Source organism: Amphiura filiformis, chromosome 9, assembly GCF_039555335.1.
Source record: "Amphiura filiformis chromosome 9, Afil_fr2py, whole genome shotgun sequence".
NCBI lineage: Eukaryota > Metazoa > Echinodermata > Ophiuroidea > Amphilepidida > Amphiuridae > Amphiura > Amphiura filiformis.
Genome location: NC_092636.1, coordinates 8871157 through 8898891, shown reverse-complemented (window position 1 = coordinate 8898891; position 27735 = coordinate 8871157). Strand labels below are relative to the sequence as shown.

Below are 27735 nucleotides of genomic sequence, written 5' to 3'. Positions count from 1 at the left end.
CCAATTTCTGGCCTAACTAAAATTGGTGATGATGTAATGCATCTTTAAAAATGAATCTGGCTTGTGATTGGTCGCCCAGATCTCGTTATTGTTTAAATCCTCCCGACGCGTACTGGTACCATTATAACTATACATGGTACACAACTATCTAGGGAATGCGGCGCTTTTGTGCTGGTGGATGAACGTATGCATCTAGCGCGGTATTGTACCACCATGCTTAGTCTTGTGGTTAGATTTTATTGATAAACAAGTATGATTGACAGTGTGTGAGTCCCGAGGTAAAGTTCTGCTTAAAAGTGAAAGTCCATAGTCGGTTTTTCGGATAATAAACTGGCAGATTCTAAAATTAGAATTGTTCAGTATTGAAGTGTCATTATAATTATGCCATTATGATATGTTGCATTCAATAATATAAGCCTACGTAGGGCCTATACTTTACTTTTACTGTCACAAATATAATTATATATAGCCTAAACTTTTTCATAACCATTTTATACTAGTATTTTGATGTAGGCCTACTAAACATGCTAAATATCAGTATAATTTCGAGTTCAACTGAATGCGTTCATCATGATTAATAACATTTTTATTTATCAAAAATCGACTATGGCATAGTCTAACGACACAAGGGCTTAAAGAACGCAACTTTTCAACCTACGACTAGGTTATTCCACCGCTCATTTTCGCTGAAAATTTAATACAAGCTCTGGTTAATTAATGTTATCATAACAGAAAAGCATTAGACCGGCGTTTCCTCAAAGCTGTAGATATAACCATTTTAGTGATCGTGACATGCATTTTCTCTCATTTTTTAGGCTACTTCGCGCACCAAAAGCATTCATTTTTTCCACAATAATTCAACTTTAACACGTTATTCTTTGCCTTATACTCATGTTTCATATCTTATCTATGGGCTCAATATGGAAATGAAGGGAGAAACGACTCGTGTATTCCATTTTTTTTGATGTTTTCTGAAAAACCGTATTTGCCACCTGATTTTCAACATTGCGTTACGTAACAGCAGAGGTCACGCCGGTAAAAATTACCGGAAGTGAGCTAAGTTGCTGTCGTACTGAAAAGTGATGCTGAGTTGAGGCAGTAGATAGCTACTTCATCAACACTCATATCAGCAGTAGATAGTTACTTCATCAACATCCATATCAGCAGTATATAGTAGATAGCTACTTCATCAACACCCATATCAGCAGTATAGATAGCTTCATCAATACCCATCAGCAGTAGATAGCTACTTCATGAATTTTGTATAGGCCTAATCTTCTTCTTTCGGTATTTTCTTGTTAAAAACTTTTTAATCCCCTCTATAAGGAGCAAAAACGTTTTGTACCCCTCTTTTTAGAGCCCTATAGGCCTACTCCCCTCCATTTTGCCTCCCCCACCAAAGTATTATAATGAACACTCCCTACCGGCAAGGCATTTTTATGCCCTCCAAAAAAAAACCACCCAAATCACGTAAATTTCCACTTTCTGCGGCAATTTTGGGCAAAATTTGTCGATTTTGCCCCCTCCCCGATGCCCCCCGAAAAAAAACCCCATTCTTGGCGCCCCAACTGATTATAAACATAGATAGCTACTTCATCAACACCCATATCAGCAGTAGATAGCTACTTCATCAACACCTATATCAGCAGTAGATAGCTACTTCATCAACACCCATATCGGATAGCTACTTCATCAACCCCCATAATTATTAGCAGTAGATATATAGCTACTTCATCAACACTCATATCAGCAGTAGATAGCTACTTCATCAATTTTGGGTTTTGGTTTAGATAAAAATGTTTTAATAACATTTAATGTCGGGTTATAATAATAAAGGTCATGAAAACGTTTTAAAACGTTTTGTATGTTATTGTTTCAAAATGTTATTGTAAAATATTTTTTGCAAAAATTTTTTTTTACCAAGTATTTTGTCAAGACTTAAATAACATTATGTTAGAATATTTGCAGTGGGTTATCAAAAAATGTTTTTTAATATTATGAAAACGCTTTTTACCCTTTAAATAACCCAACATTTAAACGTTTTCTGGCAACATTTTAAAACCATTTGTGAATGAAGTCGAAAACGTTTTGTGTTTGCTGGCTACTTCATCAACACCCATGTCAGCAGTAGATAGGTGCTTCATCAACACCCATATCAGCAGTAGATAGCTACTTCACGAATACCCATATCAGCAGTAGATACATAGCTAGGCCTACTTCATCAATACCCATATCAGCAGTAGATATTATAGCTACTTTATCAACATCCATATCAGAAGTAGATAGCTATTTCATCAACACCCATATCAGCAGTAGATAGCTACTTCATCAACACCTATATCAGCAGTAGATATATAGCTACTTCATCAATAACCATATCAGCAGTAGATAGCTACTTCTTCAATACCCATATCAGCAGTAGATACTTAGCCACTTCATCAATACTCAGGGAAGGAAGAAGCATAGGCCTTTTACAACCTTTGGTTAATTTTGTCCCGCTATTTTGATCCAACTAACGAGTTTCATGGGGTTTTTCAGGCGTCAGAGAAGCTGCCCTATAATATAGCATTCATGATTTAGGCCTACATATAGAAAGGATGGAATTATAACTCATCAAGACCAAACAGTGTTGCCGTTTCATCAAACATCTAGAAACACCACAACAGAGTGATCAAGATTCCTGATAGGAATTGAAATATTTCTGAGTAAGTACCAGCATTATTGGATCTGAAAAGAACCTTTTCTACTGTATTATTGATATTGGTATGAATATTTTTGATTATTATTGATATTTGATATTAATATTTTTTATTATTGAAATTGATATTAATATTTTTGATCATTGTTGATATTGATATTAATATATTTCAAGTTAAACTTCAAGTTTACTTGCTTTTTTTCAATCTCAATTCACAAAAAGTTATACAAATGGAAATGCAGGATAAGGAATACTTAATGATAATTACTTATAGAAACACAATATATAAGAACATGAAAAGTGAAGAGATGTGGATGCCGCAAAGACGCAGAGCGTGAAGCTTGTGGCACCCAATCTGAACAAGATATTATTGATATTGGTATGAATATTTTTGATTATTATCGATATTGATATTATTATTTTTGATTATTATTGATATCGATATTAATATTTTTGATTATAATATTATTGATATTAACCCTATAGAACTACGAAGTATATACCAACCCCCTAAGATGTTTTATTCGTCATAAAAAAAACCGCACGCATTTACGCCCAAACGACAAGCTAATCGATGATCCATCCTTTGCTCTCATTTTAGTGTTAAAATGAGAGCAAAGGCCGTCAAAGATGACCGGGGGGGTGAAGCCCATCATTGGTTTCGACAGTAAAATCAATGATTTTCATTTCGCTCGTGTAAAATTATTATAATGGCAACACTTATTTTGTGCTCTAGTGTTTAAACATTCATATAACAATCAATACTATGTACATTCGATGTATGAAAATTTGAAATAAGCATTTCCTAACCAAAGCATCAACAAAAAATCATACTATCAGTAAAATGCTAATATTGGGTGTTTTATCAAGATTTCTGGCAACACTAATTTTAAGTTTCAGTATCTAAATATTTACAAAGATGAAAAGGTGTTGATTGGATTCACCTTGAAGGAAACTATTCGTCATTTTGCACACATTTGTGACAAAAGGCGTAATTTGACAAAATTTTGACAGAGATATGTTGGTGCGTTGGATATAGCTTTACATTAGTTTTGTATGTGTATACATAATTGTTAGAATCCGTTCGTATATCCTTCGGTTACCTTCTTTTTACGCACCATAAATCACGCATTCCAAATACATGCAGCAAGTGGCTAATAACTGACCTTGATTGGCTTGAATGAACACTGGCATCTGCTACAAAACCACCACACTCTAGGACCTGGTCACTTCATAATGCTACAGGGAGCACAATACTTTAACAATGGAGTGAAAGTCTTAAGCTGAATTTATACTCAATCGCTTTTGCAGAAAAGCGATTTTCACGCATGCTCAATGTTTACTTACATTTCCAGAGCGTCAAGCCGATCAATCGATTCAAATCGCGGAGGCAAAAACGACGTCGCTTTTGCAAGTTGAAGAAATCTCAACTTCCCAGCGATATCGCTTGACACGTGAATGCATCAACCAATCATAAACAACCATCTGAATCTATTATTTTGCTAATTAATTTACCTCTCTCAATTATTAATTTTTGGTGATGAATTAATTCAAAGCAATAATTATTGACAGCAACTGATGTTTTAAAAATGTATTTTGTGGCATTTAGAATATTTTAATTGTCGTCTGCAATCGCTATCGCCGTGATAAGTATAAATGCAAAAGCGACGGGCGATGCATCGCAAAATTCGGCGATTGCAAATCGCTTTTTCAAAAGCGATTAATCGCATCGCTCGGCGATCGAGTATAAATTCAGCTTTAGGCGCGTATTTTAAAAGTACAGCTCCTCAGTTCGTGTATAGCAGCGCAAGTCAGTGTAGATAGTATAAAAAGTTTAGGGTTGAGATCAGGTGAAAAATACATCAAATGAGCACGAAACTTCACATTTATGTTCAGAAAGGTGTCTATTTAACATGACTCGAAAGGTGAATGGAAATTCCAAAGGGAAGCTGGTGATTTAATTTGTAACTCGAGATCTACATGTCCATTTTTAAACCTTTTTACAGAGGGTATGATAGAGGTAATAATGGCAACTCTGCCGAATTACAGCTCAGTAGGTCAAGGTTTTCACCTGATCTTATTGATCTGAATATTTTGTGCCATTCTGAGCAGTGCTGTACTTGGCCACTGGCAATTAAAGACCCATTCAGTGATCTCAGCGCAAGTGTAAATAAATTAAAATTGTTTATAAATTGCTTAAAAGTGAAGGATAAGTCATTCGCATTTTGGTAGTTGACGAAGTTGAAGCCCCATTCAAATACATGTAGCTAATTTAGATACTGTCAGTATCTAAATTACAGATTCGTGTAAAATGTCTTATTTTGTCTTAAATACACGGCTTTCTGCTGAACCACTCGCAGGCTATATGTTAGCACATCTATACAATGACAAAGGTACCAAAATCTGAATTTTGATGATTTTTACGATCGTCCGGATGAGCAAATCACTGAATGGGCCTTTAAAGTCATAATGTACGATCTTATAATATGAATTTGGTTAATTTTTTTCAAACCTGATTTTTTGGCATATTTGTAATGTTTACACATGTCACAACTTGCACCTAAATGGAATCAGCCAAATTTGTTGTGTTTGTAGGTAAACAGAGCAGTTCGACATAAAGTCATAATTCAAGAAATTATGACTTTATGTCCGCCCATAGAACTGCGTGTTAAACGGCCAAAATAACAGTGGCGTACCGTGGCCGCCCCAACCGGGGGGCTGAAGAAAATGCAATTTTGCCGCCCCTACCTCAACAGCCCGAAAAGGTTGACCCAATTTTTTTCTCGGTCGTTTGAAAAAGTGAAGAGCGAAAAAAAAAAAAAAAAAGAAGTTTCAGGCGCTTGCGGCGCAAGCGCCTTAAAAGCACCACAATTTTATGCTTCATTAATTTTTTCCGCCCTTTTTTATTTACTAATTCTTTTTGCCGCCCCTTTGTTTTTGCCGCCCCTTCTCCTTCCGCCGCCCCTTCATTTTGGCCGCCCCCTGCATTTACCCCCGCCCCCAAAGCCCCCCCCCCCCAAATACGCGCATGAATGAGCAGTGTTTCTTTCACGTTACCTCGTTATTTCAGCTCAAAATGGACAGAAACCATTCCCGATCATTATTTCAGCATTTTGAGTATATAATGATAAATTTAAAATTTGAAGGAAATCGTACATTAAGCCTTTAAGCGCACTGTGGCGATGGACCAATTTTGACTCACACTTATACAGGAAAACCAAATAAGTTATGTTGCTGTAATTTGCAGGATAGTTATTGGCATTTAACATCCTCAATTTTTACAGAAAAATTATGAAAAATAAAAGAATGAGCTCAATTTAGAAATGTCTGTGCAAGCAGTGCACAGTTGAGCTCCCTGCATGGGGGGGGGCACTCAACTTAAATTTTGGTAGGGGGTGCGGCGCGGAGCGCCGAACTTTGGGAACTAAGAACTGATTTTCGGGCAAAATAGGGGCTTGAAGAACTGAAATTAGGGCCAAATTATAGGCTGTTGAGCTAAAAATTTCTACATTATTTCCTAATTTGCTCGTCTCCAGCGTTTACAGAACAGAGCTGCTCGCATTGTATTCCAAGTCCCTCGCCGCTTATACTCGTCATCCGAGCTTCTTGACTCCCTCCACTGGCTACCCATCGAAAAACGCATCATGTTCAAAATCCTCTTATACATCTACAAGTCACTGAATGATCTGTCACCAATCTACCTGTCTGATTGTTTGACGATCTACATCCCAACCAGAGAGGGTTTACGCTCGGCGTTAGACGCAACTCGTCTAGTTGTCCCCAGGAGCAACAGATTAATTGGTGATAGGTCTTTCAGTGTACAGGGACCCAAACTGTGGAACAACATCCCTTTAAACATCAGAGTTTCCCCACTGTAGATAGTTTCAAGAGTAACCTAAAAACTCACTTGTATTGATTGTTGCTGTTTTTTAAGCCTCTTTCTGGTATTATTTGTTTTTTGTATATTATTTGTATCTTTGTAAAGTGCTTTGATCAGGTTGGAAAAGCGCTATATTAAGTGCTGTTATTATTATTATTATTAAGGGGGTACTAAACCCCTGGCCAATTTTGTGCCTATTTTTGAGAAAAATGCAAATAGCGCAAAATTGGGCAGGGTGTAGTACCCCCTTAAAGAGCTACAATTGTCCGAGTTTGAGGCTCAAAGAACTGGAGCAGATCCAAATGTGGGGCTTAAGGAACTACCGGAGAGCCTGAAAAAGGGACCCTTGAGCGCCGCACATACCCGTACCACCTTAACATGTGAGTGCCCCCCGGGCCTGCATGCTGCATGTCTATGGGAGTGTTCTAATCAAGTTGATGGTTCATTGGGCAACGATGACAATTGTGATGCGATCAAGCAAAATCAGTCGGAACTCGGAAATATTGATTTTGAGATCGACCGTATAGCCAAACAAAGGCAATCATGATTTCCTTTACGGTTTCCTGTTGTTTTGGAAACTCTTTAATCGCTCATATCTTTGGAACGGGTTGTTCATTTTCATTGGAGTTTTCTGCAAAATGCAGCTTTACCAATGCTTTTGACGATGCTTATCCTATAAGAAACTTATTTTAAAATTAATATTTCCGAGTTCCGACTGATTTTGCTCAGTTGATCGCATCACAAAATCGTGCTAAAGGAAGATGCATAGGCCTTTACAATTTTAGTATAGTACTGTTTCATGGTTTGGTGGTGTGTTTTATTTGTGTGTGTTTTTTTAAGATTTTTGTTTTTTTGTTTTGTTTTGTTTTCCCATGTTTTTGATCTGCACTCAATCTCGTAGGCTATTTTATTAGCAGAAGGCATTGTAAAATCACAGATATTGGAATCGACAACATTTCTATTCAACGATGACCACGCCCACCTCATAAAATAATATACCACAGCGTTTTCGCATGTTCTGTAAAAGAGTTGCTTTAATTTGAGACATTACGTGTGTTAACGAGACTAAAACCTATTCTTATATTTAGAATTAGTTTCAAAAATAAAGTGATAAAAATAAAAAGTATTTTTTTCTTTTTAACAAAACAAGTTGAGTTTTACTATCAAAAATATATTATTAAAATATAATAAGGCTATTTCTTTATTTAAAATATTTTAAATAATTAAATTGTAAATAATATTTTATAAATATTATCATGCCTATAACATTTTATGTAAATTAATCATTCTTGCATCGGCCACTCAGCGTTCACCACGCGTTTCGCGTGTTTGTTGCAGAATTCGTATCCCGAGCAAGGGTCTTTTACATCCTGGTAAGCTTACTCTAAGCAGTAAGTACTCTTTTGGAATTTCAATTTTGTTGAGTTTTTATAGTAGAAAAGGTACCGATGCTATGTCGTATCCGTCTTTTCTTTGTGGCTGGAACGTGGATATTAAAATATTATTGGTTTCTGCAGTCACTGGGTGTGAAAATATTTTTGTGTTTAAAAAAAAAAAATGTATTCATTTTTGCTTTCATTTCATGATTTGTATATGTTAAAAAATAAATACATCGTCGTATGCATGCATGAAAACAATGAACATGATTGATGAACATTTCACATCTAGGCCTACATCTTCATGTTTCATTTAAAAATATCGAGTTATTCTTTCCTTTGATTTTGATTAGTACAGTCAGACTCAGAGCAGAGGATCTTCTTCTTCTTCTTCTTGGTTGAGTCGGCATATCCAGACTTAGCTGTATTAAACGCCAACTTTGTCCAGGAACCTAGGACTGAGTGCAGATATCAGAACCGGGGATGAGCCCCCTTCTCTTTTCGAATAGCTCTGACACTTAACGTGCACAGCTCAGGATGAATCCTCCTGAACACGGGACCAACGGCTTTACGTGACTTCCGAACCACGGACATCGCACACACACCACTTATATCTGCACGTGCTAAGCAGTGTATGGGGGCGAGAAGAAATTCTACAATTAAATTCTGTGATGAAACTGAACTTAATTGAAGGATTCCCGACCATATAGGAACTTTTTGGGAGGAAGGAGAATTTTCACCTAAGGCAAGCCCAAGGCTCGAACTCTCGTCGATCGTATCTCCCGGCCGACAGCGCAATGCCTTAACCGCTCGGCCATCTCGCCCTGAGATCAGATGAGATAGTCATGATTTAATTTACATGATTGATGAGTAATGCTGGAAACAGAAAAAACGCATGTGATGCTGACAATTGTACTGTGAATCAAAATCCTCGTAGACCTCCAAAGAAATTTGGTAATGTTGTTAAAATAGTCATTGCAAACTTTCAAAGTATAAATAACAAAACCGCGGACCTTGCTGCATTTGATAATTCTGAAAGACCGGATATCATCCTGGGATCTGAGTCATGGCTTGATGGCAGTGTTGCATCAGCAGAAATTTTTCCCAGCCATTTCCAAGTAACCAGAAATGATAGAAAGAACACAAGGGGTGGAGGAGTTTTCATTGCAACAAAAGACACCATACCAAGACTTGAGCGACCAGATCTTAATGGAGAGAACTGTCACGGTGAAATAACATGGTGCCAATTGCTTGTTGATGGTACCAGTATGTTCATTGGATCATATTATAGATCGCAGACAGCGACTACTGACTTTAAAAACCTGAATGACTCGTTAGTAAAGATTTACTGAAGAAAATAAATCCCCTCATATAATTTTAGGGGTGATTTCAATTTACCCAAAATGACATGGAAATCGCCCATCATTCCAACCAACTCTCTGCAACAAGAGATCATAAACATTGCTGATGATTTTGGATTAGAACAACTGGTTATGTTCCCCACACGTCGTGCTGCAAATGGAACTGAAAACATTTTAGATCTTTGTTTCACCACGCACCCGTCACTTGTGAGGAATATTCAGCCGCACTCTGGCTTTTCTGACCACGGTGCAGTTGTTGCTGAGTTCAATATTAAGGCACCCATTCCATCAAAACCACCGAGAGAAATACATCTGTGGAAGAAAATGGATGAAGAAAAATTTCAGAAGGGCGCCCATGACTTTGCAGACAAATTTCTGAATTCTCAACCAGAGTCCAAGTCCGTTGAGGAAAATTGGTGCTCCTTCAGAGACTCTATGTGCAACTTGATTGATGAAAATGTTCCAACTAAAATGGTGTCTGGCAATCCTCGTGTCCCATGGCTCACAACAAGACTCCTAAAACTTTGTAGGAAGAAAGAGAGGTATTATAATAAAGCAAAGAAACTTGGAGGTGTTGGAAGATGGGAAAAATACAAGAAAATCAAAACCGAGGTTAACAAAGAACTAAGGAAAGCCAAGCGTGCACATATCGCAGATATTTCTGAAGCAGGAAACAAAGAATTTTGGAAATACATCAAGACCCGTCGCAAAGATAATGTTGGTGTTCAAAGCCTGAAGATTAACAACCAGACTGTGACTGACGACCAAGGGAAAGCTGAAGCCTTAGCGAATCAATTCCAAAGTGTCTTCACAAGGGAGGACAATGATATTCCTAGTATGCAAAAAAGCCCATTTCGGACATGCCTGATATTGACTTTTCTGTGAATGGAATCGTGAAACTGCTAAAAGACATAGACATTTCAAAGGCCAAGGACCTGACAAAATCCCAAACAGAGCTTTAAAGCTGGCTGCTGAACAAATTGCACCTGTTCTTAGCTTCATCTTGAGACAATTATACGACCAGGGTATTTTACCAGAAGACTGGCGCCAGAGCAAATATAGCTTCCATCTTTAAAAAGGGCTCAAAGAGTGACCCTGCAAATTACCGCCCGGTTTCACTAACCTGCGTGTGTTGTAAATTGATGGAGCATATCCTGGACAGCCAACTTATGAAGTATTTAACAGCAAACTCAATCATCACTGATTTCCAACACGCTTTTAGAAGCGGCAGATCGTATGAAACGCAGTTAATCGCCACGATTCACGACCTGACTGAAGCACACAACGACAAAAAGACTTGTGATATTGCTATACTTGATTTTAGCAAAGCATTCGATGTAGTTCCGCACCGTGAAGGCTATTACAGAAGCTAAACTACTATGGGGTTAGAAATAAAACGCTCAACTGGATTGAATCTTTTCTCACAAACCGTCACCAAAGGACTGTTGTGAATGGGAAAACATCAGATTGGATGCCTGTATTGAGTGGTATCCCACAAGGCACAGTATTGGGGCCTCACCTGTTCATACTCTTTATTAATGACATCACGGACTCCGTAAAAGCGACGGCAAGATTATTCGCTGATGATTGCATTATCTACCGTACCATCTCAGACCAGAAGGATGAAGAGTCTCTTCAACAAGACCTGAATAGCCTGGTAAATTGGGCTGATAAATGGGGCATGAAGTTCAATGCCGCAAAATGCAATGTCATGAGAATATCAAGACAAAGAACTCCAGGGAGTGCAAACTACACCATGATGGGGAACATCTTCAAGAAGTTACAAATCATCAGTATCTAGGCGTGCATATTGAAAACAATCTCAAATGGAACAAGCAAACAAAACATGCTTCTACTAAGGCAACAAAAGTGCTCAATTTCATCAGGAGGAACTTTTATAACTGCTCCAGAGGTGTTAAAGAGAAGCTGTATCTAACCTTGGTTAGACCACACCTCGAGTATGCCTCGATAGCATGTAATCCAGTCACAAAAGAAAACACAAAACTCCTCGAAATGGTGCAAAGGCGCGCTGCACGCTTTGTCTTAGGAGACTATGGAAGAAAATCAAGTGGGAACAATATGCTTCAAACCTTAAATTGGAACACTTTGGAGCAGAGACGTTAAAAGCAACGTATATGTGCTTTTCACAAAATAATTCATGGTGCATTTGAACTTGAATTGAATAAATACACCACCAAGAAAGTTGACAGACCACGACGGACGCACAACCAACAATACCAGAGCAACTCTAATTTCATCACAACAAGCCAGTTCGCTACATCATTTTTCCCCTTACAATTTCATCTTGGAACCAATTACCCCAATCGACTGTAGACATCAAAACAACTGAACCCTTTAAACAAGCTATTTCAGAAGTGGACCAGACCTCAACGACGACGACCAGAAGTAAACATTAGCGCCCCACACTCTCGTCAGCCCTGTGTTTCACTTCCACGAGGAGGTCTCTGGGAGAAATTCTACAAGGTACAAGGAGTAGCCCGAGGTACTCACACCTCCGTTACTACGATTTCCACTGGCCTTCTCCGTAACAAAGGTCTGAGCCTCCTACGCATATCTGGTCCAGGGTAGACTCGCTGAGTCTCATGATGGACGCCGTTCCTATGTCCATCTGCCATCATCATCATCATCTTCCGATACTGTCCATTGAGACTCGTGTTTCCCATTTTGTGTGTAAATTTGATTTACACGCTTAAGCAGGGTTCGCAGGTTTTTGCCGCAGGTGGAAAAAACCACGGTTTTAACCGCGGTTTTATCCGCTTAGCAAAAACAGTTTTGCCGCAAAATTAAAAAAGTGATTTAGATTTCAATTTTTTCATCTCAACACAAATTATTAAGTTACAAAAATCATTTCCTGAGTGTAACAAGGCCAGATTTTGTAACATATTTTAAAGAAATTAAACTAAGGCATGCATGTTCATTGCTCAAGTGCATTTACCGAAATGTGGCATATATCGGATTCAAAACTTTTTCATAAGGACTTGATGAGACAAAAATTATGTTGAATATTTTTGCCGGTTTAAACCAGGCAAAAAGCGGGCAAAACAGGTTTTGCCACCGGCAACAAAAACCGAACCCCGCGCTTAAGACTTTGCGCCCGCTTGGGCATTTTAACAAATTTCTTCGCAATTTGGACGATGCATATAAAACTGTACTCATATGAGAATCAAAAAGCGTGCTAGGATTCTTACCAAATTAAAATGATTGAAACGCAATATCATTTGGAATTTCGGCGAATAAAGATGATTTAAGACGCCGTCTCGACACCGTGTCCCACAAAAATGATCACAAACTCTGATGAATGGAATCTAACAAATGCTATTGCGCGTGCGCAAACAATAATGGAAGACAGAATTAAAAAGACAAGTTGAGTATGACGTCATGTCAACTAGTCTAGACCAAAAATGCCGTACTGCGCAGGTCAGTACCAATCACATCGTGCCTTTGCCATGACGTATCGTCGAACAACTGAATACATGCACAGCGTGTGGACCAATATATTTTGTAAACATTTTAGGCCTATAACAAAATGTATATTTTCAGTACAATTGTACAACTATCGTTTCTACCCTATGACCTATAAAAGTTGCCTGTTATCAAAGTGTCCGCAAAAAACTGGTCATCGCAAGTATCTTTGATGCTGAAAACTAACGATATTCACGCAGGGACAGGCCGAAAACCTTGCCTCGATCGTAAAATCCAGCCCATGCATGTCATAAATAATTCATTATTTCATTGTGTAAATAGCTGTAAATGTCAGTGATTGTGTCCATGTATTGTTATTGCTGAATTTATACTCGATCGCTGGATCACCGCGTGAATTCGCCTCTGGAAGCTACGACCAGGTTGTTAAGCATCGAGCACGCTGACTGGCTTAGCAATTATCAAAGTAGTTTTGTAAACCAATCAGGTTAGACATACTTTACTGGCAGGTCACATTAAATACCGTAAAAGGCCGTCACGTTCATTGATTGGCTTACGATTGCAATAAATGGTTTTTGCAACGAATCACAAAATGGGTTATAAATAAATAAGGCGTCTGTCGGAAATTTTGCACACGTCCATGATGACGTCATGCCCATGCCCAGTACCACAACTTGACAAGGTAGCGGGAGGCTTCGCTTTTCTGCGAAAGAGAGCGAGTGGTATAAAGTCATTTTCACACCTGTGATTTATGGAGCATATCATAAAATCTCTGAGCACATCCACAGCGCATTTGACAGATAAAAATGACATTTGCAATTCTGAGCAATGGGATTCCATGAAATTGAAGATTATGTAAGTTATTCTACAGGATCGGTAATAATTAACAGCTGGTCTGCTGTATTTGAAGTGCATATTGAAGTTTGTAAGTTTGTGACTTCGTATGTTATATGCAATAGATATTACAGGAAGCTTAAATTGGCGCGCTTTCCTGCAATTTGTCTGTCGCTTGCGAAAGTTATTTGGAGTTCTGGGCATAGCCATGACGTCAGATGCAAACTAGTCTTTTTAATTCGGTCTTCAATTATAATTGCTAAGCTTTGAGTCTGCCTCCCCTACGCATAATAGAACATTCCCATTTAAATTACATCCACCTGAAGTTCATCTCATCTTACCGACGATAAACAAATGCAACCGAGAACGGCACAAGGGATTTTGTCCTGAAAATTGTTTCATTGTGACGATCAGAAACACATTTGCCAAAAATTTATTTTTTACTACGCTGGATATTGTGCTGGAATCAAAGTACATGTAAGGATCAAATTTGAAGGTAAATAGGCCAAATATTGCTAGAAAATCTAGAGGGTACACAGTATCCAATTTTTTTAAACAATATCACTTACATTTCCTCACGTGAAGATAATACTTTCTTACCGGTACGGTACCGGTACTTGAAGTTAAAAGGGCATTTCGTGATCCACAGTATCATCCCCCACTTTTCTCAAAAAAAGTTGAGATTTTTATATCACTGGAAACCTCTGGCTACATAATGTTTATGTACAAAACAAATTTGTGACCATCCAGCACAACTGAGCCCGGATGTCGCCAGTGCCACTATTGAGATATGCTCCATTGAACTTAACAATAAACAATAGGAAACAAAGGATTTATTGACTGTTTTATTGATTTTCACTACTTAAATATCAAGTACTATAGACATGATATACATCATTTTAAAGCTAATTTCAAGCCGAATATTTTGGTTGAATATCTCAAAAATGATGATTGGCGACTTCAGGGCTCAGTTGTGCTGGATGGTCACATTTGAATTTCGTTCTGGTATACCAGAACGAAATTACAACACATTGTCTATGGAGCAAGCCAGTGTAATACACATAATCATGCATAACTCGTAAACACAAAATCGGAATCAACTGAAATTTTGGAAATAAGCTTTTTTCGTGGATATTTACTGAAAAATGTCATAAAAAGAGGAGCACTAGGATCATGAAATACTCCTTTAAGTTAAAGGCCCATTCAGTGATTTGCTCATCCGGACGATTCCGACCATATTATGAATCCGTTTAATTCTGCAACCTTGCTTGATCAAAGTTGTTTTGACGACCGACCAGCGCCACTCATTAATACTAATGGAAAAATACAGTGCTGGGCAAATCAATCCATCTCCCGATTTACAAAGGTTAACCTGTCATTGCAAACTAATGGTGATACCCTTCCGGTTCTTGAACATGTGAGCCCAGCACTACACATGTTGATCACTAGTATCACAATGGGGACTGTGTGATGTCTGACGATCACTCGAGAAAAATTGACACAAAATGATGTTTTTCGTGAGTACAGTCATGGTGAATTGATGAAGGAACATGTGTCACTAATATTAGGGATGACCACTGTTAATACAGTTTCCACTAGAACGATTTTTCATTTACTGTGTGCGTGCACTCACACACGTATTGTCTATGGAGAAAGTGATCGATACAAGAAATCCCAGGCCTGTTAAATGGGCGTACATACTTGTTTTGATCCAAATGTAGGCCTATATCAGGGTGTTTCAAGAAATTCCTGATTCCACCAGAAAACATTAACCAAACTTTTTCCTGTTTGGTCAGTCAATAGAGAGGACCTTCCTTCATGAAGAGATCAACTTTTTTAATGAAAAATTTAATGAGATGAGAACTACAACAGGTTGAAGTGACACCATTCCGTGCATCAGGTGTTCAAACGCAATTATCTCCGAATTTGGAGTGAATCAGACAAGCAAACTTACATACTCATAAAATTTAACTATTTTTGAAGACAAAATGTGCAGGATGTTAAGAAATTTAAGAATGTTTAAGCCTACCGCGGCCCATCTCAAATCTTTTACTTCCCTGTGCACTACTCACTACCTAGTCTGTGTTACAGACCGTGTACCTATATCCATAGGGAGAGAAACTACTGGGAACCACACACTCTCGGAAACCATAGTGGGCACATGCACACACAGTGTATTGCTCAATGTAGTAAAGATAACCTTTGATTTGGAGCAAATTTCTCAAAATTGGTAGTGATTAATGTTACCAAACTTATGCCATGATGAAATATAATAATTTTTGAAGATAAAATGTGCTGACCTAAAAAGATTGAACAATGTTTAAGACTACCGCTATTCATTTGAAATAATGCACTTATTGTTCATCTCCTCTATGGAGATATTTTCCATGGCGGCCATCTATGATCATGCTTGAGGTTTCACCAAACAAACCATGGGTTTTGAGGTCTTATATTTTTTGTTGTATGTCAACAAAATCGATTAAATTTTCAGGATGATCTTATTTTCATGTTGTTATAAGCAAATATAATGTTCCAGATAACGCTAGTTAATAAATACATTAAGAAAAAGTACCTTGAAGTTGCACTTTCTGTTAGTATTCCTTTTTGGACTTTAACTTTTTAACATGTTCTAGCAGCCCTATATAAAACCGTGACACTCGAAAGGCCATATCTCTGGAATGAAACGTCCGATTAAGATTATTTAAACGCCAAAATGTTTCTTTCATCAATTCCAAGCCAATAAGTTAGGTCTGAATCAATTTAAAAGTACTTCAATTTTTAGTGGACATGCCTACTAATATGTCAAGAACAATATCCTCATATTTTTGAGACAATAATTAACTTGAAGAAGTTTTTATTCATATGCATAACATTAGGCCCTGTATGGCAACAGTGTACATGTGCCAAACAAGGTACGTGACATGAGCACAAATACTTGCACCTTCTAACTTTCGTATCACAAGCTATCGGTTGTTCATACTAAAGTAATGCATAAACAATTCATTATTAAAATCATTGACATTGTGTAAATGTCAGTGATTGTGTCCATGTATTATTGCACCTCCAAAATTTAAATCTAATTCAGGGCTTCGCATATATCATGTGAGGGCAGTCTACATGCCATGTATGCATGGAATTATATCTCCAGTAGAGTATATTTCAATACCGTATGCCAATTCAAATCAAAAGTTTACAAAACTCTTGTTTGAAAAGTTTATGCTTGTGTTCTTTGTATTTTCAAACTATTTCATAATAATCCCATAACTTTTGTGTTGTACCCATTTTGCTTTTAAAGGTCCATCAGTGATTTGCTCATCCGGACGATCCTGTATTTAATTGGGGCTTCAACTTCGTCAATACTGCTGTTTTCTTAGTTTTTTTACCAAATTTTTTTTCTTCAAAAATACCAATGACAATTTGAATGACCTATCCTTCACTTTTAAGCAATTTATAAATAATTTTAATTTTTGAATCACTGAATGGGTCTTTAATTTGTGCATTTTGTGTAAGTTTTATGATGTTTGTATATAATGTACTTTCTATGAATGTGTGCTTGGAAAGCAGTGCTTTGTTGTCCCTGAAACTGTTTTACCCTAGATAAAGAAAGATTTTTATCTATTGTTGTTTATATTTTTACTCTTTTTTTCCAGATTTCTTCCAACAAAAAGTAAATACCGTCAACCACCACAATGAAACTACACAGACTTCTAGCCCTGACACTGTTACTAGCCAGTGTCTTTGTTATTGGTCATTGTCAAGAAGATGATGAAGACATGATGATGGTCGATGATGATGAAGACTATGAGATTGATGATGAGATGATGATGGATGGGGAAGCGGAGGAGGAGGAACCAGCACCAAAAGAAACCAGACCACCAAAGTATTTTGTGGCACCTGAAATAGAGGATGGAGCTGCTCATCTTGCTGAGCCATTCTTAAATGCCGAAGCACTTGGCTCAAAGTAAGTTGACAAAAAACCCCAGTGAGGCCACTCATACATTATCATGTGTACCATCCTCGAGCAGGCCTAATATTTCCAACCTAAAACACTGGCCAACTTCATGTGAAAATCACTAATCTTCCTTGAAATCTTTTTGAAAAGTCTCCAGACCCTTTTCACTGACCACTCTTTTGGATAAAAAGAATTGTTGGTCTGTGTGTGAAATTCAAAGTGAAATGAAATGACCGAGAGAGAAAAAGAGTTTAATAATAATAGTCCTATCATTGAAATGCCTACTCTTAAGGGTAGACGAGGTATTGTTGGTCGAAGCAACCTAAAAATCGATTGGCATTATCTAGATCAATATATTATTGAAAATTAACACCTTGATGTTTTGCAAAAGTTCATTCTACAAATCATATACTTTGCAAACTTGCTTAATTTATTGTTGTTAATGAGTTATGTACGTTTTACAAAAGTGTTGTTGTTGTCAGCCCTCTTTACAACGAAACTCAAGAACCGCAGCACCTATAAAAGTGTATATGTGATATTGTAATTCTTCTATACGCTTGCTATGAATTGAGCAATGCAGTTTTTGCCAAAGCTCACTACCATTCGTAAGATGCTGTGAACTACCAAATCACAACAGTTTAAAATAATTAATAACCTTAAGTACTCTAGACTTTGATTTGCATGTTGCAGGTCAACCCATTAGTATACCTTTTTACAGGGGTGTGAGAGTTCCTCTTTTCAATTGATTTCCTCTTTTTTTTTGCCAAAATTTACGTATCATTTTCTTTTATTTTCAGTCCATATTTGGTATTTTTACCCTGATTTTACGCTGTTTTTCAGCGTTTTTTTGTAATTTTCCTCTTTTTTGGTCTGTGGCCTCTCACAGTCACCCCTGTTTTTAGCAAAGGCGCTGTCATGTTGGTTGAAATCATTACCCTTTCCTGGGAATTTCTGCTCGAGGATGGTACACATTGGGTTTTTTATTATTATTATTATTATTTGTTTAATGTTGAGGCATATCAAGGCATTAGCAGCTGTTTATGTTAATGGTGATGGGTTGGCGCCTAGATAGCGGTTTACCTCCCGTTTCACCATACCTGGGAAGTGAGGCGGGAATGCATTCCATGTGCGGGCTGTAGAAGGAATGAAGAACCTTTGATGACTAACAAGCTTTGATCTGAGAATTTGAACTGAAAGGTTGTGAGATAGATCTGCGCAGTAGAGACGAGTGTCAGTCTGGAATTGGTCATTTGGCACAAGAGTTCTAGAGCATTACATGTAGTACAGTACAGTCAATTTAAGTGGCTTTTGAGACAAGTAGTACATTTAAAAGTATAACTTTCAGAATTGGATAAATTAATCTATACTTTAAACATATTAGAAAAAAAAAAAAGGTTTGTCTCAAAGCTCACAAGAAATTTGCGATTAAAAACAAATGCGAAATGCGATTTTTAAAATTTTTTTATTCCCGACTTTTTTTTCATGGTATTTTGAGAAAAAAGTCTGATTTTCGAGATTTTTTCTGGAAAAACTAAAAATTTTTTTTTTTTTAAATAAAAAAATTCCACATTTGTTTTTTGTCAAATCGTGGGATTTTACAAGCCTTGTAAAGCTTTGAGACGAACCTTTTTTTTTTTTGGCCTTATTACAATTAAAATATTATTGAATCAATACATGTAGCCTGTGCAGAAATCTAGTATTTCAATTGTCAATATATCCAATCATTACATGTACATTAGTCCGAATAATCGGACCCAGAACAAAATATTAATTTCTGACATGATCGTGTTCTGGGTCTGAACTGTTTCCATTTGAAATCTTGATGGCAAATTGGACAAAAGAAGCACATGGTCCTACTTCAGTTTTTTAATCCCCTATTCATGTTGCGTGAATCACTCTATTGTGGACCATCCTTTTGATGCTTGAGTATTTGGACAAGCGGAATAGTTTTGACAGGCCTTTTGTCTACCTCTCTGTTTGTAAACAAATGAGGAGGTCGAAATTGTCATCCTCGCCGAATACGAAAGTCAGCGTAATAGTACGGCACTACATGTACATTACAATACAAAACAAGTGAGTCATTGTCACCTAATAAAAAAACCAAAAAAACATTGTTTTGCAATTTTACAGGTGGATAGTGTCCAAAGCCAAGAAAGATGATGTAGATGAAGAACTAGCCAAATATGATGGCAAATGGGCAGTTGAAGAACCAGAACCCCAAGCACTTATTGGTGATTTTGGTCTTGTACTCAAGGTGAGTTGGACAAGTGGACTGACTTATTGCTGTTTGCAGGGCATATTTGTCTGAAAAAAAAGGACATAACACAGAAGTTGACGCCCGACCACAATCATGTCAACAGGCCGGTAATCGGAGTGGCTGATTTTGTTTCAATGTGGTGTTCGGAGCTAATTAAGGGTCGCAAAGAGAATAGAAAGCCCTGCCTATGTCGCTCATTAACTGGGTGCATGCATGAATCTGAGTTCAAACTTCTCTGGAAACTAGTGTAGCATTTTCAAGGTTCAAGAGTTTGTAGACTTAGGATATCTTTTACTCTGCCAAAACTGTTGTGCAATTAATAATTGTATGGCATTTTCATAAACAATTTCAAACAAGCAGTTCATCACTGACCTAAAAATACTAATAACTTATTTATATTTGTAAAGCAAGTTGTGGGATAGGCTTTTACGACGGAAACGACTGAAACAGCTCTTTTACAGAGCCACCAAAACTTAAAAATCAGCAGATAGGCGAGGTCTGCTTGTTTCTGTAGACAAGAGGTAGTCTTCAGTAAACGGCTCTTTTCAGAGCCACCAAAACCTTTATATTAGCAGATAGGCGAGATCTGCTTGTTCTCTGTTGACAAGGGACAGTCTTCAGTGAACGACTCTTTTCAGAGTCATCAGTAGACAAGGGGCAGTCTACATGTCTCATTCTTAGGTACTTTGTCCTGAAGAAGTCAGAGCTACTCTTGACGAAAGCTTGACAGTTATAAACTTGTCTGACGGCGAACCCGCTAAAAACCCACTAATTGTTTGTAAAACAAGTTCAGTCATGATTGTTGTTTTTTCCTTCAACAAACTACAATAAGCATAATGTTATCTGTTGTTTTTATTTCACACTCATTCCAGTCCAAAGCCAAGCATCATGCTGTATCTGCTAGCCTTGACAAACCATTTGTGTTTGAAGATGAGCCATTTATTGTACAGTAAGTATGTGAGGGGATTTCTGAGGGTCAGAAGAGGTAGTTGTGTGGAAATGTTCTGGCAACCCAGGTGGCCATTGCTTGCATCCCAGGCCAGGACTTGCATCTAAGGATACCATGTGTGAAGATACACTTGCCATTTTGTATTGGTGGACCAATGTTGTCATGCCTATTTCTCTTTATCTTGGCATTAATTCATCAAATAAGAACTATGTCATTTCTTGGCATCAGAATAAAAATTTGAACTTCAATGTATAAGTAGATATTTGAAAGTACCCTGAAGTACACTTATCATTAGTAGTAAAATGTAAAGTTGAACCTCAGAAGGAGCACATAAGCAAGCTTTGTAAAGATGAGACAAAATATTTAATTCCACAAAACATAAGCAAAGAAGAAAAAAAAACACATTATAATATACACAGCCACCCATATCCAATTCACATGAAGCCAAACTTCCATACAAGTGTTAGATGAAGATTAAGAATAAGACACAAATAAAAAGTTCTTGCAATAAAGTTCATGAGTATGGAGAAGATACATGCATGCAATTGATGAACTATGGGATTGCTGCAAGTCAGCTGCATTACTGCATTCTTAAATTGCTTGAAATGATTCAAACATGTTTTTTATGATACATTTATTTTTGTTTTGATTTTACATGTACCAAATTAAATCAATACATTTGATGAGCTGGTTGGTGGTGCTTATGAATGGAATGATGTGAATATTTTGGAATTAATTCAATGACTATTTTTCTTGAATCTGCAGATATGAGGTCAAGTATCAGAATGGTATGGAGTGTGGTGGCTCCTATGTTAAATTGCTCTCGGATAATCAGGGTCTTAAATTGGTAAGTAGAATAAATATTCATTGGTAGGATCGAAGATTGTTTTAATTGTATTTCATTGATTTTCTTAACTAGCTGTGAATGACATCCAATCTTATGAAATTTGTCATGTACTGATTTACTATCTAGTGCAACATCGGTTGATAATGACAAAATGTACCTCAATGAACTGAGCACAACCAGATCTTGCAAAATATTTTCATTTCTTGACTATCATGTTTAGCCAGTCTATTCTCAAATTGAAAACAAGGGAACCTGTACAATGTAATAGGAGTGTCAATTGATGAAATACTATTGGCTCGTTGCTTGATTTTTCAGCAGGAAAAGTCAAGAAAATACATATAAAAAAAAAAGAAAGTTTGATACAATTCTCAGTCGCAAATCAAAGCTCAAACTAGGGATCGTATGCTTGCTACAGCGCATTGATCTGCACATGGTCGCTAGTTTGTGATACCATGTGATACAGCGATCGCCAGTAACATGAATCATTTTTGTGTATTCCTACGGCATTGTATGAGTGACTACAATGCCCGGGTGCAGCTCAAAACTTTACTACATCAATTGCTTGGCGAACTGCAAAAAGAATCTTCCAGATTGCTTTTATCTTTGTTTAATTACAGCATACAGAAAGTAGGTCAACATTCAATGTTGATTTTCAGGTATATGGGGTCCAAGAATGTGAAAGAAAGGGTCAAATTAACCTAAGAAAATCACTGTTGTCTTGGCCATGTGTATCGAATAATTGCGACGACCCAAAAATGATGACGTCATGCTATAAGGAAAGACGGCATGACTTCCATTGACTGAATTTGTTCATTGAAAGTAAACAATGAATAGTAATTTTTAGGGATCATTTTTTTCCTCTTTTCTTGACAATTTTATTCATTATCTGATTTTATTTTAGTTTTATTTTAAAGAAATAAAATAAAATAAAAATAGAAATGAAATGAAATGAAATTTAAAATTTTTTCATTTTTTAAGTAAAATTTTTGGGTTGGCATGTCATGGCATGTATGACTGTAAAGTAATAAGAGCACATTATTCAAAGCTATTTTCATGACTATCTTGATTGATATTTTGTTTTTAATTTCACTTGTGTAATTAAAACAGACATGATGAAACATCTTTTTTGCAGCTGTTTAATTTGACAATTCCATTTAAACTCATTAAACTCAATTCTCATTAGTTAATGTACATTGACTCCATAAACATTCAAGTAATTAATATTGGATACAAAAAAAACATGTTGGTAATAATATGGTACCACTGCCTTGAAAAATTGCTATGCAAAGTTTGGGAATTGCTATACAAAGCAAATGTTGCATAGCAATTTTGATATGCAAAATAAATGAGTTAACCCCGTGAGAACTACCTGCCGAATTGGCTAAAAAGAAGTTTCCATTATCAATTGGACCAATCAGTAACATTGTTAGAATAATTTCACCACACAAAAAAATTGGGGTGAATTTATTTGCAAAGATCCATTCTGATTGGTGATTAAAGTAAAGATATCATGTAATTGACCAATCAGAGGCAATGTTAGATTGGCAGGGGGTTAAGGCGAACCATGTGCATCATGTTGCAGAGGCTTTTGGGAAGGTTAAGGTATCTTCTCTGGCGCCCACTTAACATTTTACAAAGGTGTATAAATAATCTGATTGATGTGTAAAAGTTGTAATCCAAGCTAACATGAAGGTAATTTGTTTTTACAGAGCGAGTTCCATGATAAGACGCCATACACAATCATGTTTGGACCAGACAAATGTGGAGGGGATAATAAGGTAAGGTGCATTCATTCATGTGAATGGGAGAAAAAAAAAGACAAAACCTTCAATGTTAGTGAAGAAACGATCACCACAAGTTCTCAATACGTTAATCGCAATAATTTCTTCTTGAATTAATTATGACGATTTTGACATCAGATACGCAGTATTGTGATGTTTATTTGTGTAACTTCCCAGTTTTTACTCTCATTTCTTCATTTTAATAAGCAACTCCTGAAAGCGTCCGACGTATGTGCCCCAGGCTTGAATATGTTATATGAAATCAATTATGTGCATTAATTGTCATTGCTACTGTAGCCATCACCACAACCACCCACCCATTATCATCTTTATCATCCTCATCAGTGAGTCATCAATACATATATCAACACTGAAGCAAGGATTCTGGAGTAATAATGTGTGCGTGTATAATCAAGTGTGTGGTGGTATATCTTGTGTAAGAGATTAACTTGTGGAAGAGACTTTGTCATTATTTTTGAAAAATATCTAAATGATCAAGATTTGCACTTTTCTTTCTATTATTGTGAAGAACCAAGTAGCTGAGATGTTAGTTCTGTATTTTAGAAAAATATTTTACCTGATGGCTCCATGTTGACATTGATTAAATAAATAAGCTGTATTTTTGCTTGAAATGTTCCAAATTAGTACCACTCTGTGTGCCATCTTGAAGAAATTTGTTGTACTCAAATGCTCAGCAACTGTCAATCAATTAGAGGATAAGTCTGTGTCACTATTCAAGCAGTACAAATGACATTGTTGTGCACACATACGTAGATTTTAGGCTAAGTGTTACTATGTGTAATGTAACTGTCGATCCGGTGATAGTGTCTTCACTTTTTATACAGGGATTGAATACAAGTGTCAAGGTCCTGACGGAAGTTCAAATGTGTTTTGTTCTTTTCAGTTACATTTCATCTTTAGACACAAGAACCCAGAGACAGGTGAATATGAAGAGAAACATGCCAAGAAGCCTACCGGTACTTTCTCTCAGGTCTTCACTGATAAGAAGACTCATCTCTTCACACTTATAGTAGAGCCAGATAACAACTATGAAATCCTTGTTGATCAGAGAAGTGTGAGCAGCGGCAACCTCCTAGAAGATATGACGTGAGTACTTCTCTTTGGTTAATTAGAGGGCGTGTAAGCAAATAATACCACTAACTAAGCCACAAGATTCTAGTGCATGTGGCCCAAATTTATATTCAGTCTGATTAAAAAAAAAAAAAAAAAAATGCTAGAGTGAACAATAGCCCATGAGGAGTGACACAGGTCAAGAAGTTATATTGGCACTATAAAAGACAACCACATGGGCCAAACAGTGGTTCACAGCAGCTTAGAATGGGGGGGGGGAGGTTGGCCCCCTCACCCCAGATACACAGCTAAGCGGTGCGGTGGGGTGTGCACTATACATGACTTAAACTGAAAGTATCCTGAGATTCAGAACAGTTTGGGCATCCAGATGGCAGACGATACCTCTCTGTCAAGGATAGGGTGGTCAGTGCTTCAGGTTGCACCCCTCACTACCCTCACTATACTGTACTTTGATCAGGACCAGTAGGTATTGGTGGTATTTTATTTGGTACCCAGATGTGGTCATATCATTTTCAGTCATGTTGGGTTAAGTGATGAGTCAGCTTACAATATTAGCGATTACAATTGGCATACGGCTGTCGATACCTAAAAGCATAAATATTTTCAAACATTCGGAGACTTAAAATAAAAAGTTGATGACGATTTTTTTTTTTATCTACCATAATTCAAGTGGTGGACCTTATTTATTTTAACCCTTTTAACCAAAGTAACCTATAATTAAAGTGGCAAGTTCTCTGTGTGACGGAAAAACTGAAAAAATCCACAGAATTGCAGAAAAAAATCCGGAAAATACAGAAATTTGTGGAAACATGTTTTTCCTTGAGAAAAATATAAATGAAGAAATGTGAGGTAAAAAAAATGAAAATGAAGTCTTCTCTTCAAAGATGTCAACCTTGAAACAACTAAAAATATAATGCAAGTAACTTCTTTTTATCCCGATTCTTAGCGCGCATGTAGCGTCTTCTGTAGGCCTACCTAGCACAAGGGCATTCCATCCTTTCTAATGAAAAACATACCAAACATGGATGTATATGATGCATATTGTACACAACTACGGTAGCAGGAATGTTCATTCAGCATTCTATAAATAGCTCGGGCATTTTCCATTGTAATTACTGTACTACGCAGCCCCACGATTCTGGTTCAGACTTGTTTTATTCAATAAGGCTCTGACTCCGATCTGCACCGCTTGACGCTACTACATGTATACACAACATGCCGTGTTTGCGAGCCATTTAGTGTGCAACGAGACAGAATATTAACAAAAGGTTGTCAAATGATTTCCGGTCCAGGTGCGTAATTTGCATTTCAATTGAAAAGTTCGTATCGACATTATCGTTGTGTCAATCTGTTAGATGGTGCTGTAAATTGGTGAGTAGCAGGGGTAGCGCTAACTTGCGCCATGGGGTCATAGGCGCATTGTTTTAGCTTTTGGCGCACAAAATTACCATTTTGAGGTTGCTAAAGGGTCATTTTCACCCTTTATTTCTATTGTTTTGGATCCATAGCTTCACAAAATTCAAAATTTTTGACCCCTTGTTTGAAAACCTAACGCTACCCCTGGTGAGTAGACACAAGGATGGTAGAAATACACTTATATTTAATTTTGATTTATGAAATGTGATTTTTAATCAAGGAATGTGAACACAGAATTGAAATTACATCAAGGAAAATCACGGACTTTAGTATTTAAAAACACCCAAGCAAAATCGTGCAATTCAGTGTTTTCACAGGGAACTTGCCGCTTTACCTATAATACAAATGGTAGTTTTCCTGAGGTGTACCTGTTTTTCACTGTGGCATTGTGATTATTATTATTATCATCAGCATCATTAAGTAGATCACACATGCAGGTAACAAGACTGTCATTTGTTTATTTGCCCCAGTTAATTCTGGATCCTTCCTCAGATGACATGCTAAGATGAGGTTTTTCTTGATGTTCTTCTATTATTTATTTGTTGTTACAGTCCAGCAGTGAATCCTCCAGCAGAAATCGATGATCCAGATGATAAGAAACCATCAGACTGGGATGACAAGAAAAAGTAAGTTTGTCATTAATGTCAGGAGAGTTGCAAACTTGACGGTGTTTAATAATAGAGAACCCAATTATATATATGGAAAACAATTTCAAAACTTATCAGGGACAAAACAGAGCAAAAGTACCAATAAAATCAAAAGAAATGTACAAAAACTTTTGCAAGGTAAGTATGACCTTAGTTCAATAAATCAATGGGATGAACATATTATAGAGAAATATTTTAATTTTATAGAGTGAGAAACATATCATTGCAAGACTCCCGGTTGTGTTATAGGATAATTGAATTTGTAGATTTGTTTAGTTTTGTGCTTTACTGCGTAAGAGGTGGATTGTGATCATACATTGTGACTTACAATGCAGAAACATGGTATTGCACATAATCCAAGCGCTTGCCCTTTTAGGTGTGGGATATAGAACACTGTTGAACCGTAATGCCCTGTATGGTGTTTGGTGTTGTCTGCCCTCACCCCGCTGAAGGGGAGGCACCCAGGTGGTATTCAGTGATGTTAGGGTTAATCATCAATTACTTTTCCTTTACCCATCAGGATTCCTGACCCAGAAGCTGTCAAGCCAGATGACTGGGATGAAGATGCACCAGCAAAGATCCCTGACCCAGATGCAGAGAAGCCAGAGGACTGGTTGGATGATGAACCAGAGCTTCTTGATGATCCTGATGCAGAGAAACCAGAAGATTGGTATGTGGTTGGTGATTCCATGTAGATGATGTGATTTGTTTGGTAGCATTTTTGCCTAATTGTGCACTAAATTGCTGGAAAATGTTGAAAAACTAGTCTTTTTGTGTTTTCACAATCTCAGTGTTTTTATCTGCATTTCATGTATGTTAAACCAGTTTCTAAGATGTGAGAGTGGTATAATATTGGTTCAAACAAGTCCCCCACCAGGGCAACAGCCAAGAAAAATAGCATATGAATTTAAATGCCATAGGCAATGTATCTAGAGTGAAAATAGTTTGACTTTTTCTAGCACAACTTATATTTATATATTTATATGGTCATAAGCATTATTTGGAAACATTGTGATAAACCTACCTAATTTTTTATTTATTTGTAGGGATGATGAGATGGATGGCGAATGGGAACCACCAAAGATTAGTAAGTATTAAACATTGCTTATCCAGACGACTAAAAATAGTTCCATAATGATGAACTGAAATTCTAAACATGGGTACTATATATTTGGGTAGGGTAAACAAAGTGATGATTATGACA

General features: G+C 37.0%; 1 protein-coding gene across 1 annotated transcript in view; it reads left to right on the top strand.

Moving 5' to 3' along the window:
- The first annotated feature begins 7869 nt into the window (after nt 1-7869).
- LOC140160585 (calnexin-like) overlaps nt 7870-27735 on the top strand; it is a 31846-nt gene continuing 11980 nt past the window's right edge. The window contains 10 exon segments of the mRNA XM_072183826.1: nt 7870-7951; nt 17241-17551; nt 19673-19796; nt 20672-20748; nt 21514-21595; nt 23305-23373; nt 24281-24483; nt 26436-26510; nt 27052-27201; nt 27578-27618. Coding sequence (XP_072039927.1) covers nt 17280-17551; nt 19673-19796; nt 20672-20748; nt 21514-21595; nt 23305-23373; nt 24281-24483; nt 26436-26510; nt 27052-27201; nt 27578-27618 — 1093 coding nt within the window. The 5' untranslated portion in view covers nt 7870-7951; nt 17241-17279.